The sequence below is a fragment of the Carcharodon carcharias genome, chromosome 20 (assembly GCF_017639515.1).
Source record: "Carcharodon carcharias isolate sCarCar2 chromosome 20, sCarCar2.pri, whole genome shotgun sequence".
Classification (NCBI taxonomy): Eukaryota; Metazoa; Chordata; class Chondrichthyes; order Lamniformes; family Lamnidae; genus Carcharodon; species Carcharodon carcharias.
Genome location: NC_054486.1, coordinates 82396067 through 82415045, shown reverse-complemented (window position 1 = coordinate 82415045; position 18979 = coordinate 82396067). Strand labels below are relative to the sequence as shown.

Below are 18979 nucleotides of genomic sequence, written 5' to 3'. Positions count from 1 at the left end.
TTGATGATGATTGCACAATGTTCAGCACCTTCATGACTCCTCAGATACTGAAGCAGTCCATGTCTAAATGCAACAAGGCCTCGACAATATCCAAGCTTGGGCTGAAAAGTGGCAAGTAACATTCACACCAAAGAAGTGCCAGACAATGACCATCTCCAACAAGAAAGAATCTAACCATTGTGCTTGACATTCAATGGCATTGCCATCGCTGAATCCCCCACTATCAACATCCTGGGGGGATTACCTTTGACCAGAAACTGAACTGGATGAGCCATATAAATACTGAGGCTACAAGTGCAGGTCAGAGGCTAGGAATCCTGTGGAGTGTAACTCACCTCCTGACTCCCCAAATCCTGTCCACCATCTACAAGGCACAAGCCAGAAATTTGATGGAATACTCTCCACTGGCCTGGATGAGTGCAGTTCCAACAACACTCAAGCATCTTGACACCATTCAGGACAAAGCAACCCACTTGATTGGCACCCCATCCACAAACATTCACTCCCTTCACCACAAACGCACAGTAGCAGTAGTGTGTATCATCTACCAGGTACACTGCAGGAACTCACCAAGATGCCATAAACAGTTTCTTCCACACTCACGACCGCTACCATCTAGAAAGACAAGGGAAGCCGATGCATTGGAACACTACCACCTGGAAATTCCCCTTCAAGCCATTCACCATCCTACTTGGAAATATATCGCCGTTCCTTCACTGTCACTGGGTCAAAATCCTGAACTTCCTCCCCCAACAGCACTTTGGGTGTACCTGCAGCACATGGACTGCAACAGTTCAAGAAGGCAGCTCACTGCCACCTTCTCAAGGGGAATTAGGGTTGGGCAATAAATGCTGGCCTAGCTGGCAATGCCCATACCCCATGAATGAATAAAAAAAAAGTAGTGGGATTGTCTCATGAGGAGAGATTGAGGAAACTGGGCCTGTATTCTCTAGAGTTTCGAAGAATAAAAGGTGATCTCATTGAAACTTACAAAATTCCTACAGGGCATAACAGAGTAGATATGGATAGGATGTCTCCCCTGGCTGGTTGTTTAGAACCAGGGTATACAGTGTCAGGATAAAGGACAAGCCAGTTAAACCCGAGATGAGGAGGAATTTCTTCACTCAGGTGGTTGGTGAACCTTTGGAATTCTCTAACCCAGAAGGCTGAGAAAGCTCAATCATTGAGCATGTTCAAGACAGAAATTGATATATTTCTGGATACTAATGACATCAAAGGATACGGGGATAGTGAGAAAGATGGCGCAAGAGGTAGATGATCAGCCATGATGTTTGAATCATGGAGCAGCTTCGACAGGCCAAATGGCCTACTCCTGCCCCTATTTCTTATGTTCATACTTCCTACAGTGTTCCGAGCAGAAGTGAAAAAAATGAAAGAAGTGCATGAGCTGAACACCTTTCATGGCCTCATGATATCCCAAAGCAGTTTACAGCTAATGAAATACTTTTGAAGTGCAGTCACTGTTATAATGTAGAACACGATACTCCAGCTGTCACCTAACCAGATGTTTCTGTTCACATTCTCTTAACATTGCAAATTAGCTGTTAGAAGAGAAAAGCTGGGTGCAAGTTCTCTCCTGTAGAGAATGTACAACCAGGTACAGTTGACAGCATAAATAAGATATGCCTTCTTGCACATCACACACCAAGACAGTATGGCTTCAGAGTTCAGCTCCTTAGCAGCTGTTTATTCAGCGTGGCAAGTGCCATTTTGCCTCCAAGATGGCACATTTCTGGTGCAAGCTATGTTGTCCACCATTATGCTGAGGACATGGCGTGTCTGCTGTTTGTATCCGGCGCAACTATGCGGAATAGGCAGATCATGAGGACAATCAGTGTTGCAACATTGATTTGAAGCCAGAACTGCCACTTTGGAGCTCAATGCCTCAGCTAATGCCCTCACTTAACTAAACATGTGTTCAGCAGCAGGAAGGGACCTTCTCACCCCACCAAGAGCCATCTAAATGGAACATCAATTGCTTACAAGTTAATTGCTCGTTGGTTCCCATTGGCTCGTGATGGAATTGCAGGAATGTTCAGTGATTTCCAGAGGTCTTTAAAGTTGCTGAAGTCTACAGGGAGGAGTGGTGGGGCATGTGCTAAAGATTTATCCTGACTTCAAGGATTCTGTACAAACTACCTGCTTCCGGACATGGTGTAATGGTGTGTGCTCCCCTTGGACTAGAGCATGACAGGGACAATGAGCAAAGCAAGCTATTTGAGGGAGGAAGAGGTGGAGTACTCTCAGCAGGAGGCCATATCTACTCAGGATGTCCAAGCAGCAATTCTCCTACCTGAATCTCAGTGAGGAACATTGGGCCAAACTAAGGGCATCCTCACTGAAATGGCACTTACCCTGCTTCAGCCAGAATGTAGGCCAAGAACAACATTACCAGGGGCTGTGATGATGACTGTGGCTATGACCTTTGTATGTCTGGCTCAGTCCAGTCTAGAGCAGGTGATATTTGTAACATCTCCCAGTTTGCTGTTCAATGCTGCATAAGGGAGGTTGCTAAGGCTTTGTATTCTAAAACCAGTGAATATATTTCATTTTCTCCTGCCAGAGAAAAGCAGGCAGAGTGTGGCTTCATAGGGATTACAGGCTTCCTCATGTTTCAGTGCCAATGACTGCAAGCATGTTGCTTCAACTCTGAAGTTATGGGGGACAAGGCTGTCCTTTGGTGACATGGCTCATGACTCCACTGTGCTACCCATGCACACATTGGCAGCATGCATGCATACATAAAAAAGTCATGCTGCCACACAAGATGTGGCAGAGCAGATCTTAGGGATCTTTGGAACGGTCCTGCAGTACTTGACAGAGCAGGCATTGCGATCCCAAGTGGTCTGCTGCATGCTGTACAACCTTGCTATCATCAGCCCTTGAAAGGAGGAGAAGCAGGAAGAAAAGGAAGAGGCAACTAACATAGCTCCTTTCTGTCCAGGCTGGCTGTGATTGACTCATCTGGCTGTAATACCAGTAAGTGAAACTCCAATTCTCCATTCACCAACAGTCCCAAATCTTACCTTTCCACTGTTGTCCATCTCACCATTCTCTCGGCCACAACACTAAAATAAAAGCCATCACAAAATAAATAGTTCAAATCAAATTTATAAATCAAACCATGCCATATTGCACACATAAAACAGCAAATCACTCTGTGAATTCCCTTAGTGTCCATCCTTCATATGCCTTTACCTGGTCTAGTTCTCTTATGTAGTGCTACCTCAGTGGGTGCAGTATAGCTAGAATAAGGCTTCTGGCTTTCAATGGGCGAAACAGCAGATGGCCTTGCAGGATGATCAGAAGCAGCCTTGTCTTAGAAAGCCCAGCTCTGGACTGCACCACCTCCGCATGGGCAACAGCAGTTTGCACTGGTTGCTGACAGACAGGGGCATTGGCAGAGTGACAATAATGAGAGGACAAATGTTATCATCCGGAGAGAAGATAGCAAGTTCATCCTCCACTGAGCCACTGTCACTCCCACAGGCAGTGCCTCAATCCTAGCAATTAGTTGGAGGACAGAATGCTGGCCTGCTGTGGCTGTAAACCCCTTTAAACACTTGCTTCTACAGCTACAACGGCAGCCACCTGAAGCTTGTGTGGCAGCAAGCTCAGTTTTGCACAAAAGCAGTCTGAGCTTAAGGCAGCGAGCTGAGATTGCATGAGAGGAACTCGAAGCGTGCATGAGAGCACTCTAAGCTTCCACTCAGCATCCTGACATTGTCTTTACTCGTATCCTTCGTTCCTGTGCTTTCAAATGTACAATGGCTCCCAGTCAAACACTACCTTGATTTTAAAATTCTGATCTTTGTTTTCAAACCACTCCCTATTTCTGTAATTCCTCCAACTCCACAACCATCTGCGCTCATTTAATTCTTGCGTATCTTTAACTGCTTCACCACAGCCTCCAGCTGCCCGGGCCCCAAGCTCTGGAACTTTCTCCCTAAACATCTCTTTTTTAATTATTTCACAGGACATGGGCGTCACAGGCTAGACCAGCATTTTTATTGCCCATCCCTAATTGCCTGCCTCTCTACCTCTCCTTCCTCCTTTAAGACTCTCCTTAATGCCTATTTCTTTGACCAAGCTTTGGGCCATCTGCCTTAATAACACCTTATGTGGCTCAGTATCATGTTTTGTTTTATAACACCTGAAGGGCCTTTGATGTCTCCTGTTTGTCCTTCAAGGCAAAGATGACCATGTTCAGCATGTTGGTTGTTTGATAGGGTTGCGGTAGGCACATAGGTGACTGCTAAGGCCGATCTGGCCCCAGAAGGTTCTGCTGCAACTAGGACAGTAAGTATATCACAGACGACTGAGCTTTGGACAAGTTGCTGGCTTGGGATTTCCTCTCCTCGCATTTTCTGTCTGCCTTTGATATCTGTTTATTTTCAAAGGGGACCGCACCAGTTTTATTTGGTCATGCTTGGTGCAGTGATCCAAGGCAAACATCTTCCAGGATTCAAAGTCAATATCCTAAGAGTAAGTGAAGTCTTCAGAGTGTCTCATTGCACTTGCTTTGACCGCCATAACAGGGAACTCGAGACTCAAGCTCTCCTTAGAAGATTTGCTTCGGCAAGCGAGTGTCAGGCATTCTGGCTACATGACCAGCCCAACTCAGTTGTGACTCTCTCAAAATGCTGTGGTTATATTAGATACAGTAGTATATTAAAGGCATTATAGTAATACAAGTTGCTGTTACTGCGGTGGAAGCTCAGACATTGGACATCAGAGGCTGAATCATGGTTGAGTCCATAAGTGTGCTAATAGAATTGGCCAACACTTCCACATTGGAGGATTGAGCTCAAAGCTCTGTGCAAGCCCTGTGTCAAGTTGGTGTCAGACTCCTCCATGCTCCTTGACAATGAATGCAGGCTTTCTGGCAGGCTTGCCAAAGCAGCAAGCATTTCATTATGCATACCCGTCAACCTCCTTCTGAAAGCAGCCCATTGAATTTGTCACCCAAATCCGCCACAGCAGAACTCATGTGTGACCATGTTCCGTAATGAACTGGCACCTCTGCTACCCTTGTTCCCCACCCTGGCTATAGACCATTCACTACTTATTCATTCACAGAATGTGGATGTCACTGCATTTTTTATTGCCCATCCCTAATTTTCTTTGATGTCAAGGGCATTCACTTTCACCCCATCTCTGGAATTCAGCTCTTTTGTCCATGTTTGGACCAAGGCTGTAATGAGGTTTGGAGCTGAATGGCCCTGGCAGAACCAAAACTGACCATCGGTGGGTAGGTTATTGCTAAGTAGGTGCTGCTTGATAACACCTTCTACCACTTTGCTGATGGTTTAAAGTAGAGTGATGGGGCAGTAATTTTCCAGAGTGGATCTGCCCTGCTTCTTGCTGACAGGACATAGCTGGATAATGTTTCACTATGTCCGGTAGATGCCAGTGTTGTAGCTGCGCTGAAACAGCTTGGCTAATGGTCCTGCTAGTTCTGGAGCACAAGTTTTCTGCAGTACCACCTGGATGTTATCAGGGCCCATACCCTATATCCAGTGCCAACAATAGTGCCCCATTGCAACATCTCCAATTCTATTTTTAGTCCTAACTGATCACCAAGATCATGTTCATCAGATATGTATTCCCATTACATCTGACAAATATAGAATGGCCCAAATCTTTCAGTTGTAAAGACAGCAAAATAGTCAGCATTTGCTGTCATTACAACTGTGAAACTAACAGCAGCTTTTGGCATCCGCACATGCACAATTAAACATGGGAATCCAAAAGTTGTCAGTGATTCCCTGCTTCTACACAGAGTGAGCTGTTGAAGTCCCCATAGACTGAAATCTTCTGGAAATCTTGCTGAAACATCACGCTTTGTTAAAATGCACACTCAATAAGGTGTAGGAGGTTTTTAACATCGTAATAAATCATATCTACTGCTCAAGAACCTCTTTACCTCTAGAAAACTATATTTTTCTATATAAAACTTCATTTTTCTACATAAAGATTTATTTTTTCCTTTCAGATAAAAATTTACTTTTTAAAACAATAAAAATATATTTTTTAAAGTTAATGATATTTCAGCTTTTAATGTGTATGCCCCAATCTTTATTTCGCTCTCTGTAACATTTATAACATAGTTGAGGATAATCAGTGCATTATACTCCCTGGTTTGCTGTCTGTGAAAATTCTTCATGTCATCACTTCTTAGCCTGCCTGATAACACCACTGTTTCTGGATGCCTGGAGGTCCCTTGACATTTTTAAAAAAAAATTTGTTCATGGGATGTGGGCTTCGCTGGCTAGGACAGCATTTATTGCCCATCCTTAATTGCACTTGAGAAGGTGTGGAATGCTGCTTTCTTGAACCGCTGCAGTCCATGTGTTGTAGGAACACCCGCAGTGCTGTTAGGAAGAGGGTTACAAGCGTTTGACCCAGCGACAGTGAAGGAATGGTGATATAGTTCAAAGTCAGAGTGGTGTATGACTTGGAGGGAAACTTGCAGGTGGTGGTGTTCCCATGCATCTGCTGCTCTTGCCCTAGGTGGGAGAGGTCATTAGTTTGGAAGGTGCTGTCAAAGGAGCCTTTGGTAAATTCCTGCAGTGCATCTTGGAGATGATACACACTGCTGCCACTGTGTATCGATGGTGGAGGGAGTGAATGTTTAAGGTGATGGATGGGGTGCCAATCAAGTGGGCTGCTTTGTCCTGAATGGTGTCGAGCTTCTTGAGTGTTGTTGGAGCTGCACTCATCCAGGCAAGTGGAAAGTATTCCATCACACTCCTGACTTATGCCTTGTAGATGTTGGTCAGGCGTCGGGGAGTCAGGAGGTGAGTTACTCCCTACAGAATTCCTAGCATCTGACCTGCTTTTGTAGTCACAGTATATATATGGTTGGTTTGGTTCAGTTTCTGGTCAGTGGTAACCCCCAAGATGTTGATAGCATGGGATTCACCGATGGCAATGCCATTAAATGTCAAGGGAAGATGGTTAGATTCTCTCTTGTTGGAGATGGTCATTGACTGGCACTTGCATGGCACGAATGTTACCTGCCACTAGTCAGCCCAAGCCTGAATATTGTCCAAGTCTTGCTGTTTATGAACATGTACTGCTTCAGTATCTGAGTGGTCATGAATGGTGCGGAACAATGTGCAATCAGCGGATACTCCCACTTCTGACCTTATGATCTACAACCCGTCAGGTTTGTTTGAGCCCTAGGGTGGGGAGAGGGGGGCGAGATTCCACGTTCAAAGACACTCAGTGCCTTATTGACAGCCCCAGCATTGGGAGTAGGTAATGGTGCTGAGAGTCACCTCCATGCCCTTTCCTCTGACCCAGCTCCCTCACCTCACCGATGACCCCTCCCAAAGACCTTCATCCTACAGAACCCGCCCCCCCAAGGAAATCTAGACCCAACTTCCCAGTTTGCTGACTTATAACATCATGCCACCATATTGGTGGCATTGCTGGTAATTAAGAGTTACAGGCCTCTCTGATTAGCCAGCAGATCTCAGGGCAGGATTTCTGCCCTGCTGGGAGACATTCAGCAATTAAATGTCCGCTGAGGAGCTGGGAACCCCAGCGGCAGGGATCCTGCTGCCAGTGGTAGAATTAACTCCCTTGGGATCCTGGAAATCAGGCTGACGAATGTGCCATCAATTTTGGTGGCAGATTAAGACTCCCCCACCCCACCAACTTCAATAAATTCTGCCTATAGTGTAAACAGCAGAGAAGCAGGCAATTCGACCTAATGGTCTGTGCCGGTGTTTATTCCTCACATGAGCTTCCTCCTACCATTCTTCTAACCCCATCAACACATCCTCTATCTCTTTCTCTCTCGTGTTTATCTCGCTTGCTATAGATTGGTAGAAATTGGCACACTTGTAATTGGGTCATATTCTGGTAGATTCTGCTGGACTCCCATTTAGTTGCAGTAAGGAATTTGGCAGAATCCTCCCACCCACCACCACCCCCCAAAGGAAACCTTGGCCCTACTCTCCAGAATGATGACTTATAGCATCATTACGCCATTCACTTTGAGCATGGTGATTAAGACAAAAGGAACTGTGATTAAATGTTCTTATTGGAATCAGTCTTAAAATCACTTATGTGAAAACTATATTCAGCACGTTAGTAAGATGTTCAGAAGAATCAGAAGAAACATCGCTTTGATTTAGCAAAGCATGTTGCAATTAATTTTAGACAAAGTCACTTAGAATTACAATCTCTCGAATTATTTCATTTAATGGTGATGGATTTAAATTACATTGACGTTCCCAAGAGTGATAATTTGCAAGAAATTAATTTTGTACTGACTGTCATTACTGTTTGAACACAGCAGCTGCTGTTTTATCTAGGCAATGTTCCTTCTGCAATTTAATAGTCAATCACAGAAATATATAAGGCTTAATTTGATTTGTATCTACAGTCCAAAATAAGAAAAACACATAGGAACTGGAGAAATCTTGTTGATTTGAACATCTGATGGCCATGTCCCTTCTAATAGTGGTTTAGAAAAATACACTGCTCTGAATTTTGCAGTCAGTACAAAGCAACAGCACTTGCTGCTGACCTTGAAGAAAGCTGCTCTCAAAGATCTAGGCGTTTTTGTGACATGAATTTCGTCTTTTCCAAAGTTAATTTTAATCTGGTGCCAAGTCAGGGGAGGTTGTGTCACAGTGATAATGTCACTGGATTAGTACCGCAGAGGCCCAGGCTAATGCTATAGGGAAATGGATTCAAATCCCACCACGGCAGCTGGTGGAATTTGAATTCAATTGAAAGCTACTCTAATGGTGACCATGACACCATTGTCAAATGCCATGAAAACTCATCTGGTTCACTAATGTCCTTTCGAGAAAGAAATCTACCATCTGGTCTATGTGACTCCAGACCCACAGCAATGTGGTTGACACTTAAATGCCCTAGCAAACAACTCAGTTGTGTCAAATCACTACAAAATCTAAAAAATGGAATGAAACTGGAAGGACCTAGGCAGTGGACATAACACCCAGCCCTGTCAACCCTGCAATGTCCTCCTTACTAACATCTGAGGGCTAGTGCCAAAATTGGGAGAGCTTTCCCACAGACTAGTCATAGCAACAGCCTGACATAGTCATAATCACGGAATCGTGCCTTACAGACAATGTCCCAGATACCATTATCGCCATCCCCAGGTCTGTCCTGTTGGTGACAATAGGTGGTGGCACAGTGGTATACAGTTGGGAGGGAGTTGCCCTGGGAGTCCTCAATATCGACTCTGGACCCCATGAAGTCTCATGGGCAAAGGTAGTTACCACCTACCTTCCCCCCTCAGCTGATGAATCAGCGCTCCTCCATGTTGAACACCATTTGGAGGAAGCACTAAGAGTGCAAGGGCAGAGAATGTACTCTGGTTGGGGACTTCAAAGTCCACCACCAAGAGTGGTTTGGTAGCACCATATGGCTGCTAGACTGGGTCTGTGGCAGGTGGTGAGGGAACCAACAAGAGGGGGAAAACCTACTTGACCTCATCCTCACAAATCTACCTGTCGCAGGTGCATCTGTTCAAGATAGTATTGGTAGGTGTGACTACCACACAGTTCTAGTGGAGACAAAGTCCCATCTTCACATTGCGAATACCCTCCATCATGTTGTGTGGCACCACCACTGTGCTAAATGGGATAGATTTCAAACAGATTAGTGGCCATCCTGAGGCACTGTGGGCCACCAGCAGCAGCAGAATTGTACACAGTCACAATCTCATGGCCCGAAATGTCCCCCGCTCTACCGTTACCATCAAGCCGGAGGAATCAACCCTGGTTCAATGAAGAGTGCAGGAGGGCATGCCAGGAGCAGCACCAAGCATACCTAAAAATGAGGTGTCAGTCTGGTGAAACTACAACATAGGTATACTCGCATGTCAAACAGCTTAAGCAGCAAGCAATGGACAGAACTAAGTGATCCAACTAGCAATGGATCAGATGTCTGCAGCCCTGCCACACCCAGTCGTGCATGGTGGCGGACAATTAAACAACTCACTGGAGGAGGAGGCTGCCCAAACATCCTCATCCTCAATAATGGGGGAGCCCAGCACATCAGTGCAAAAGCGAAGGCTGAAGCATTTGCAGTCATCTTCAGCCAGAAGTGCCAAGTGGATGATCCATCTCTGCCTCCTCCTCAGGTCCCCAGCACCACAGATGCCAGTCTTTAGCTAATGTGATTCATTCCACGTGATATCAAGAAACGGCTGAAAACACTGGACACTGCAACAGTTATGGGCCCTGACAACATTCCGGCAATTGTGCTGAAGATAAAAGTAAAATACTGCGGATGCTGGAAATCTGAAACAAAAACAAAAATAGCTGGAAAAACTCAGCAGGTCTGACAGCATCTGCGGAGAGGAATACAGTTAATGTTTCAAGTCTGTATGACTCTTCATCAGAACTAAGGAAATATAGAAATGTGGTGAAATATAAGCTGGTTGAGGGGGATGGGACAGGTAAAGCTAGATAGAGGGCCAGTGATAGGTGGAGGCAAAAAAGAAATTGCCAAAGATGTCATAAACAAAAGGACAAAGGGGTGTTGATATTATCTAAGGAATGTGCTAATGGTGACATTAAGGGTAGATTGCAGGACAAGCAAGGTTTCCTTTGGGGCGGGGGGGGGGGGGGGGGGGGGAGGATTCTGCCAAATTCCTTACTGCAACTAAATGGGAGTCCAGCAGAATCTCCCAGAATATGACCCAATTACAAGTGTGCCAATTTCTACCAATCTACAGCAAGCGAGATAAACACGAGAGAGAAAGAGATAGAGGATGTGTTGATGGGGTTAGAAGAATGGTAGGAGGAAGCTCATGTGAGGAATAAACACCGGCACAGACCATTAGGTTGAATTGCCTGCTTCTCTGCTGTTTACACTATAGACAGAATTTAATGAAGATGGTGGGGTGGGGGCGTCTTAATCTGCCACCAAAATTGACGGCACAGGATCCCAAGGGAGTTAATTCTACCACTGGCAGCGGGATCCCTGCCGCTGGAGTTCCCAGCTCCTCAGCGGACATTTAATTGCTGAATGTCTCCCAGCAGGGCAGAAATCCTGCCCTGAGATCTGCTGGCTAATCAGAGAGGCCTGCAACTCTTAATTACCAGCAATGCCACCAATATGGTGGCATGATGTTATAAGTCAGCAAACTGGGAAGTTGGGTCCAGATTTCCTTGGGGAAAGGGCATGGAGGTGACTCTCAGCACCACCACCTACTCCCAATGCTGGGGCTGTCAATAAGGCACTGAGTGTCTTTGAACGTGGAATCTCACCACCCTCTCCCCACTGCAGGGCTCAAACAAACCTGACAGGTTGCAGGTCAATCTCCCCACATGCATATCCTCTGCCTGCCACTGGTCATCAGTGGGTTGAAGCCCCTAATTGCTCACAAGGACCTCAATTGGTGACCATTTGGGAAGGCTGCCTGCAAACCATCCTGCTCCAAACTAAATCAGGGGGAGGTAGGGTCCCACCCTGCACCCTCCCACCCACCTCCAACCTTGCAACTCTCCCTCTTTTAAGGCTCTTCTGCCCTATGTAGAACTATGTAAGTCAGAGATTTACCAGCTCCTTACAAGGCCAATAATGATAGACACAAACTCAGGAACTGGACTCAGTTCATGAGCTAGGTAAGGACCTAGTAAATTACACCAGGCTAGTGCACCGTGAGACAAGATGGGTGCAAGTGGAACCTCCAGGATGAGGTGTGCCAGGTGAGGGGAGTCATCATATCTTTGATTTGCAGGATGCACCACAGCAACTCACCAAGGTTATTTCAACAGCACACTCCCTGCCTCCCTGAAACCTTTACCAACAAGGGAAAAAGCAAAAATGCAATGGGATTGCCATCCACTAAATTCCCATCTAAGTCACATACCATCCAGACAAGGACAGAATTTGCTGTTGATCACTGTCTCTGGATCAATATTATGGAATGCTGTAACATTATTGCAAAAGTACTATTGACACAAGCCCATATATGGAGTTAAGCTGCAAATCAACCATGACCTCATTGAATGTCAGCAGATCAAGCTTGAGGGGCTTAATGGCCTACAATAAGCAGATCGAGAAGAGGGTCCACCACCACTATCTAAAGTCAATAAATGGTCAATAAATGTAGACTTGCCAACTTCACCCACATCCAAAGAACAACTTTAAAACATGGCAGATGGACACCAGAAACATGCCAGCAGTGGTGTGGGTACAGCCAGCCCCATGTAAATTAGGTGTCTTCCTGCTGACCCCACAAACTCCAGTAGAATCAGCACTGGAGGACACTGGCACTTGTAATCCTGGCAGAATTACTGGGATTGTAGGCATGGATTTCCAGAATCAAGGTAATAAAGATAGAAAATGTTGGAAAAACTCAGCAGGTCTGATAGCATCTGTGGAAAGAAAAACAGAGTTAACGTTTTAGGCTAATGATCTTTCTTCAGAACCAAGGCACCTGGTTCTGCTACAAAACTTCTTTGAAGAAAACAAATTATTTTAACATGCTAATATCTTGGAAATAAAGGTATGATACTCAACAAGATTGCTGCCTACAGTTCCATCAGGCCCAGACTTTAGGAAAAATAACCTTTTTTTCAATATATAAATTAGCCAAAACAATTCAGTTAAAAGTATTTTGGATCAGGTGTGAAATCAGACTATCTTTTCTTTATAAATTTGATCTAGGGATGGTGGAGGTTCTGGGAAGAACACATTTATTGACAATCTTTAGTTGTCCTGAAAGACAGCGAGTCTACTCCTTGAAATGATACAGTAATTGTGATGATGGTGCTCCCATCACTGTGTTACCTAGAAAATTCCATGATTTTGACCCAACAACAATATAGGAACAGTGGGATATATTCAAATCAGGATGGTGTGTGACTTGGAAAGAAACTTGCAATTGGTGGTGTTCCAATAGGTCATGGGAAGGTAGATGCTGCCAAAGTAAGCTTGGTGACATGCTGAAGCACATCTTGAAAAATGTGGTTGAAATTCGCACTAAGTACCAGTGGTGGAAAGGATTTTAGACTGAGTTCAGTGACAGAGGTGGCAACGAAGTGGACTGCTTTGCTCTTGCTTTTTTTAGTGTTTTTGTGGCTGCACTCATCCAGGCAAGAGCTGAGTATTCCATCACACTCCTGACTTGAGCCTTGTCGATAGCGGAGAGACTTTGAAGGGTCAAGAGATGATGCCCATTTGACAAATTACCAAGCCTCTGACCTGCCTTTGTAAGCATGGTTTACCAGGTTACCACTGTTCTGTGCAGTTTTTAGCTGATTAACTCTCTCCATATATCATGGTGTCAGTTAAGAACTGGCCTTTGTCAACTCAAGTTTTCTGCGGCTTAATTCAATGTAGTAAGTCCCTACAGAAGACAATGTGCACACTACATTCGGTGGACCAAAACTCCACATATATGAGTTTTTCAGTAAACCTGGTGATAGGTTTCTGTGCATGTCAGACACCCAACTATATTATTAAATTAAAAGCAAAATACTGCAGATGCTGGAAATCTAGAACAAAAACAAAAATATCTGGAAAAACTCAGCAGGTCTGACAACATCTGTGGAGAGTAGGTACGAGGTGCTTGCTCCCTGTGTGGATGAGGAAGAGGGCTGTAGGGAGGATGAGCCAGCTGACCACAGCACCATGGTACAGGAGGCCATTCAAGAGGGGGTTGCGAAAAGACAAGTGGTAGTTGTAGGGGATTCTATAATTAGGGGAATTGATAGCTTCCTTTGTAAACAGGATTGAGAGTCCCGCATGGTATGTTGCCTGCCCGGTGTCAGGGTGAGGGACATCTTTGGCCAGCTTGAAAGGATATTGGAGAGGGAGGGGGAGGATCCAGTTATTGTGGTCCACGTCGGGACAAATAATATAGGTAAGACTAGGAAAGAGGACCTGTTTGGGGATTATCAGGAACTAGGAACTAAATTAAAGAACAGGTCCTCAAGGGTTATAATCTCTGGATTACTACCTGAGCCATGTGCAAATTGGCATAAGGATACGAGAATAAGTGAAGTAAACACGTGGCTAAAGAAATGATGCGGGAAAGAGGGGTTCCATTTTGTGAGGCACTGGCATCAGTATTGGAACAGGAGGGATCTGTACCGTTTGGCCGGTCTCCTCCTGAACCGATCTGGGACCAATGTTCTAGCGAAAAGGGTAAATAGGGTGGTCAATAGGACTTTAAAGTAGAAAGGCCCGGGGTGGGGGGGTGGGGGTGGGGGGGGTGTGTGTGTGTGTGTGTGTGTGTGTGTGTGTGTGTGTGTGTGTGTGTGTGTGTGTGTGTATAGGAGGGTAAAACTCCAAGAAGTATGACTAATGGGAAACAAAGCAGCAGGTTAGCATGTGGGGTGTGGATTCAACTTCATGGAAAATTATGAAAAAGCTGAAAAGAAAGGAAAGCCCAGGAGAGGCTATTAAAATCTCCAGAACACAAAATTGGACAGAGTGTTTGGAAACGGCTAGGAGTCTAACTTCAAGCACATCAGATAAAGGGACGACAGTGAGAAAGGGGATAGGAAATACAGGACTGAAGGTGCTGTATCTGAATGCACGCAGTATACGAAATAAAGTAAATGAGCTTGTGGCACAGATTGAAATTGGCAGGTATGATGTGGTGGGCATTACGGAGACATGGCTGCAAGGGGATCAGGACTGGGAGCTAAATATCCAAGGATATACATCCTATCGAAAAGATAGGCAGGTTGGCAGAGGGGGTGGGGTTGCTTTGTTAGTAAGAAATGAAATTAAATCGATAGCAAGAAATGATGTAGGGTCAGATGACGTAGAATCTGAGTGGGTAGAGTTGAGGAACCGCAAAGGTATAAAAACCATAACGGGAGTTATGTACAGGCCTCCGAATAGTAGTCAGGGGCACGAGATACACCATGAGATAGAAAAGGTGTGTAAGAAAGGCAAGGTTACAGTGATCATGGGGGATTTCAATATGCAAGGAGACTGGGAAAATCAGGTTGGTGGTGGATCCCAAGAAAAAGAAAGAGTTTGTGGAATGTGTACAAGATGGCTTTTTGGAGCAGCTTGTGGTGGAGCCCACTAGGGAACAGGCAATTCTAGATTTAGTGATGTGTAATGTGGCAGATTTGATAAGGGAGCTTAAGGTGAAGGCACCCTTAGGAGGAAGTGACCATAATATGATAGAATTTACCTGCAATTTGAGAGGAAAAAGCTGCAATCAGATGTAACGGTATTACAGTTGAATAAAGGCAGCTACAGTGACATGAGGGAGGAGCTGGCCAGAATTGACTGGGAGATGAGCCTAGCAGGAAAGACAGTGGAACAGCAATGGCAGGAGTTTCTGGGAGTAACTTGGGAGACACAGCAAAAATTCATCCCTAGGAAGAAGAAGCATACTAAAGGGAGGACGAGGCAATCATGGCTGACAAGGGAAATCAGGGACAGCATAAAAGCGAAAGAGGAAGCATACAATGCAGCGAAGAGCAGTGGGAAACCAGGGGATTGGGAAGCCTACAAAGACCAATAGAGGACAACTAAAAAAGAAATAAGGAGGGAGAAGATTAAATATGAGGGTAAACTAGCCAGTAATATAAAAGAAGATTGCAAGGGATTTTTTAGATATATAAAGAATAAGAGGGAGGCAAAAGTGGACATTGGGCCACTGGAAAATGACGCTGGAGAAGTAGTAGTGGGGAACAAATAAATGGCGGAGGAACTGAATAGGTACTTTGCGTCAGTCTTCACAGTGGAAGACACGAGTGACATCCCCAAAGTTCAAGAGAGTCGGGGGGCAGAGGTGAGTATGGTGGCCATTACCAAGGAGACGGTGCTGGGAAAACTGAAAGGTCTGAAGGTGGATAAATCACCTGGACCAGATGCATAACACCCCAGAGTTCTGAAGGAGATAGCTGAAGAGATAGTGGAGGCGTTAGTGTCGAACTTTCAGGAATCACTGGAGTCAGGGAGGGTCCCAGATGACTGGAAAATCGCTAATGTAACCCCCCTGTTTAAGAAAGGAGTGAGGCAAAAGACAGGAAATTGCAGGCCGATTAGCCTGACCTCGGTCGTTGGTAAGATTTTAGAGTCCATTATTAAGGATGAGATTTCAGAATACTTGGAAGTGCATGGTAAAATAGAGCAAAATCAGCATGGTTTCATCAAGGGGAGGTCATGCCTGACAAATCTGTTAGAATTCTTTGAGGAAGTAACGAGTAGGTTAGACAAAGGAGAGCCAATGGATGTTATCTGCTTGGACTTCCAGAAGGCCTTTGACAAGGTGCCGCACAGGAGGCTGCTCAGTAAGATAAGATGTTAGAGGCAAGGTACTAGCATGGATAGAAGATTGGCTGTCTGGCAGGAGGCAGAGAGTGGGGATAAGGGGGTCCTTCTCAGGATGGCAGCCAGTGACTAGTGGAGTTCCGCAGGGTCAGTGTTGGGACCACAACTTTTCACTTTATACATTAATGATCTAGATGAAGGAACTGAGGGCATCCTGGCTAAGTTTGCAGATGATACAAAGATAGGTGGAGGGACAGGTAGTATTGAGGAGGCGGGGAGGCTGCAGAAGGATTTGGTCAGGCTGGGAGAATGGGCAAAGAAGTGGCAGGTGGAATATAACGTGGGGAAGTGTGAGGTCATGCACTTTGGTAGGAAGAATAGAGACTTAGACTATTTTCTAAATGGGGAGAGAATTCAGAAATCTGGAGTGCAAAGGGACTTGGGAGTCCTAGTCCAGGATTCTCTAAGGTTAACTTGCAGGTTAAGTCGGTAGTTAGGAAGGCAAATGCAATGTTGACATTTATTTCGAGAGGACTAGAATATAAAAGCAGGGATGTACTGCTGAGGCTTTATAAGGCTCTGGTCAGACCACGTTTAGAACATTGTGAGCAATTTTGGGCCCTGTATCTCAGGAAGGATGTGCTGGCCCTGGAGAGGGTCCAGAGGAGGTTCACGAGAATGATCCCAGGAATGAAAGGCTTAACATATGAGGAACGTTTGAGAACTCTGGGTCTATACTCGATGGTGTTTAGAAGGATGAGGGGGGATCTGATTGAAACTTACAGAATACTGAAAGGCCTGGAAAGAGTGGACGTGGGACCCTTTAGAACAGAGATGAGGAGAAACTTCTTTAGCCAGAGAGTGGTGAATCTATGGAATTCATTGCCACAGGAGGTTGTGGAGGCCAGGTCATTGAGTGTATTTAAGACTGAGATAGATGGGTTCTTGATTGGTAAGGGGATCGAAGGTTACGGGGAAAAGGCGGGAGAATGGGGTTGAGAAACTTATCAGCCATGATTGAATGGCGGAGCAGTCTCGATGGGCTGAATAGCCTAATTTCTGCTCCTATGTCTTATGGTCTTATGCAGAGGGATACAGTTGACGTTTCGAGTCCGTATGACCCTTCATCAGAACTAAGACAACCGCAGATGCTGTCAGACCTGCTGAGTTTTTCCATATATTTTTAAATTACTGTTTAAATGTTGTACTATCATGGTATCTTCCATTTACACAATCAATGTTGGTATATTTTGAGTATAATAAGTTACTATCACATTGAGATAAGTACCACTAAAATCTTATTCCATATTAATATCCTTCTACAATTGGCCATTTTCTGGTGATAATGTAGGAAAGACTTTTCATTGCTGACAAATTTAAGTATAATTTACACATGCATTGTGACATCATCACACACTTCTCATGATGCAACAGCAACAAGAGACTTCAGAGGTTGAAATCCAAAAAGAAAGCTTAGATTTTGTAAGTTTACTTTGTGCCATTTAATAAATACTGAGGGGGTTTATTATTTACTTATTCTGTTTTTATAAAAGAATACATTCATCCAATCATACACACAGATACTCCCTGGCTCTGACATCATGCTAATTTATTACAATGCCACACTGTCCAAATTCTAAATAGCTGGTAACCCAGAAAGCTTATATAGGAGCTACATTCATCTGGAAGTGTGGCAAATATCAAAGCAGCTTTCAAAAGTATGAAAACGCCCCCAGGTGTTAGGACCCCCCACGACATCTAAATTGCACCAATGACTTGACTTTTATGTCTAATGTAAATTGGTTAAACTCGCCAGACACTGAAGACTGTGTGAGTAAGCAAGTGAATGAGAAAAAAGCCGCCTGAAAGGGAGAGCGAACCGCATGAAAGTACACCACAGATACAAAACACATAAAAAGACAACATCAGATGCAGCATTCCATATCAGCACCGGGAGGAAATTCGGACCGGTAAAAGGCAAATTTAGGGTCTGATGTCGGGCAGTCTTCCCTCTTGGAGCATGAAGTGAAACCAAAGTATTTGAAAACATTAAAGATGCAGCTGACCACTGGGCTGAGGATAGATGTTTCTGCCTAGTCGTCTGGGTGATTTGCACGGATGGGGTGAAATGCGGACGGTGCTGTGGCTGTAATCACCCCGCTTCAGTTTAAACCCTGACTCAGCAGCGGCCGCTGTCACTACACCGAGCTCGGCCGCCAGCACCTACCTTTCTTGTTAGCCATCTTGATGCCGATCTTTCCCATGCTCTCTATCGGGTGTCACATAGTCCGGTTTAACCTGAGTTATGGTGCTAATTACCGTCATGACCCGGGCCCAGCGCCGCCCAATGATCCTCCAGCCGCCATTGCCGCTGACTTAAGCTGGGAGCAGCAACCAATGGCCGAGCAGCAGCGCCGCGTCTCCGGGCGTCATCGTTACCTTGGTGATAGAGCCTTAGGCTGGGTTATGTGATTTCATCTGGGAGGGAGAGAGAGAGAGAGAGAGAGGGAGGGAGGGAGAGGAGGAGGGGGGAGCGGGGAGAGGGGGAGAGGGAGAGGGAGAGAGGGAGAGAGAGAGGGGGAGGGGGAGAAGAGGGGGAGGAGGGAGAGGGGGGAGATGGGAGGGGGAGAGGGGGTGGAGGGAGGGGAGGAGAGAGGAGGGGGGAGGGGGGAGGGGGGGAGAGGGAGGGGAGAGGGGGGGAGAGGGGGGAGAG

General features: G+C 45.4%; 1 protein-coding gene across 2 annotated transcripts in view; it reads right to left on the bottom strand.

Annotated features, from left to right (window-relative positions):
* Nucleotides 1–18631, bottom strand: part of spata7 (spermatogenesis associated 7) — a 101430-nt gene extending 82799 nt beyond the window's left edge. For both annotated transcript variants that reach the window (XM_041213833.1, XM_041213835.1), the window contains exon 1: nucleotides 18494–18631. In XM_041213833.1, coding sequence (XP_041069767.1) covers nucleotides 18494–18530 — 37 coding nt within the window. In that variant the 5' untranslated portion in view covers nucleotides 18531–18631. The remainder of the gene's footprint in view (nucleotides 1–18493) is intronic.
* Nucleotides 18632–18979: the final 348 nt, after the last annotated feature.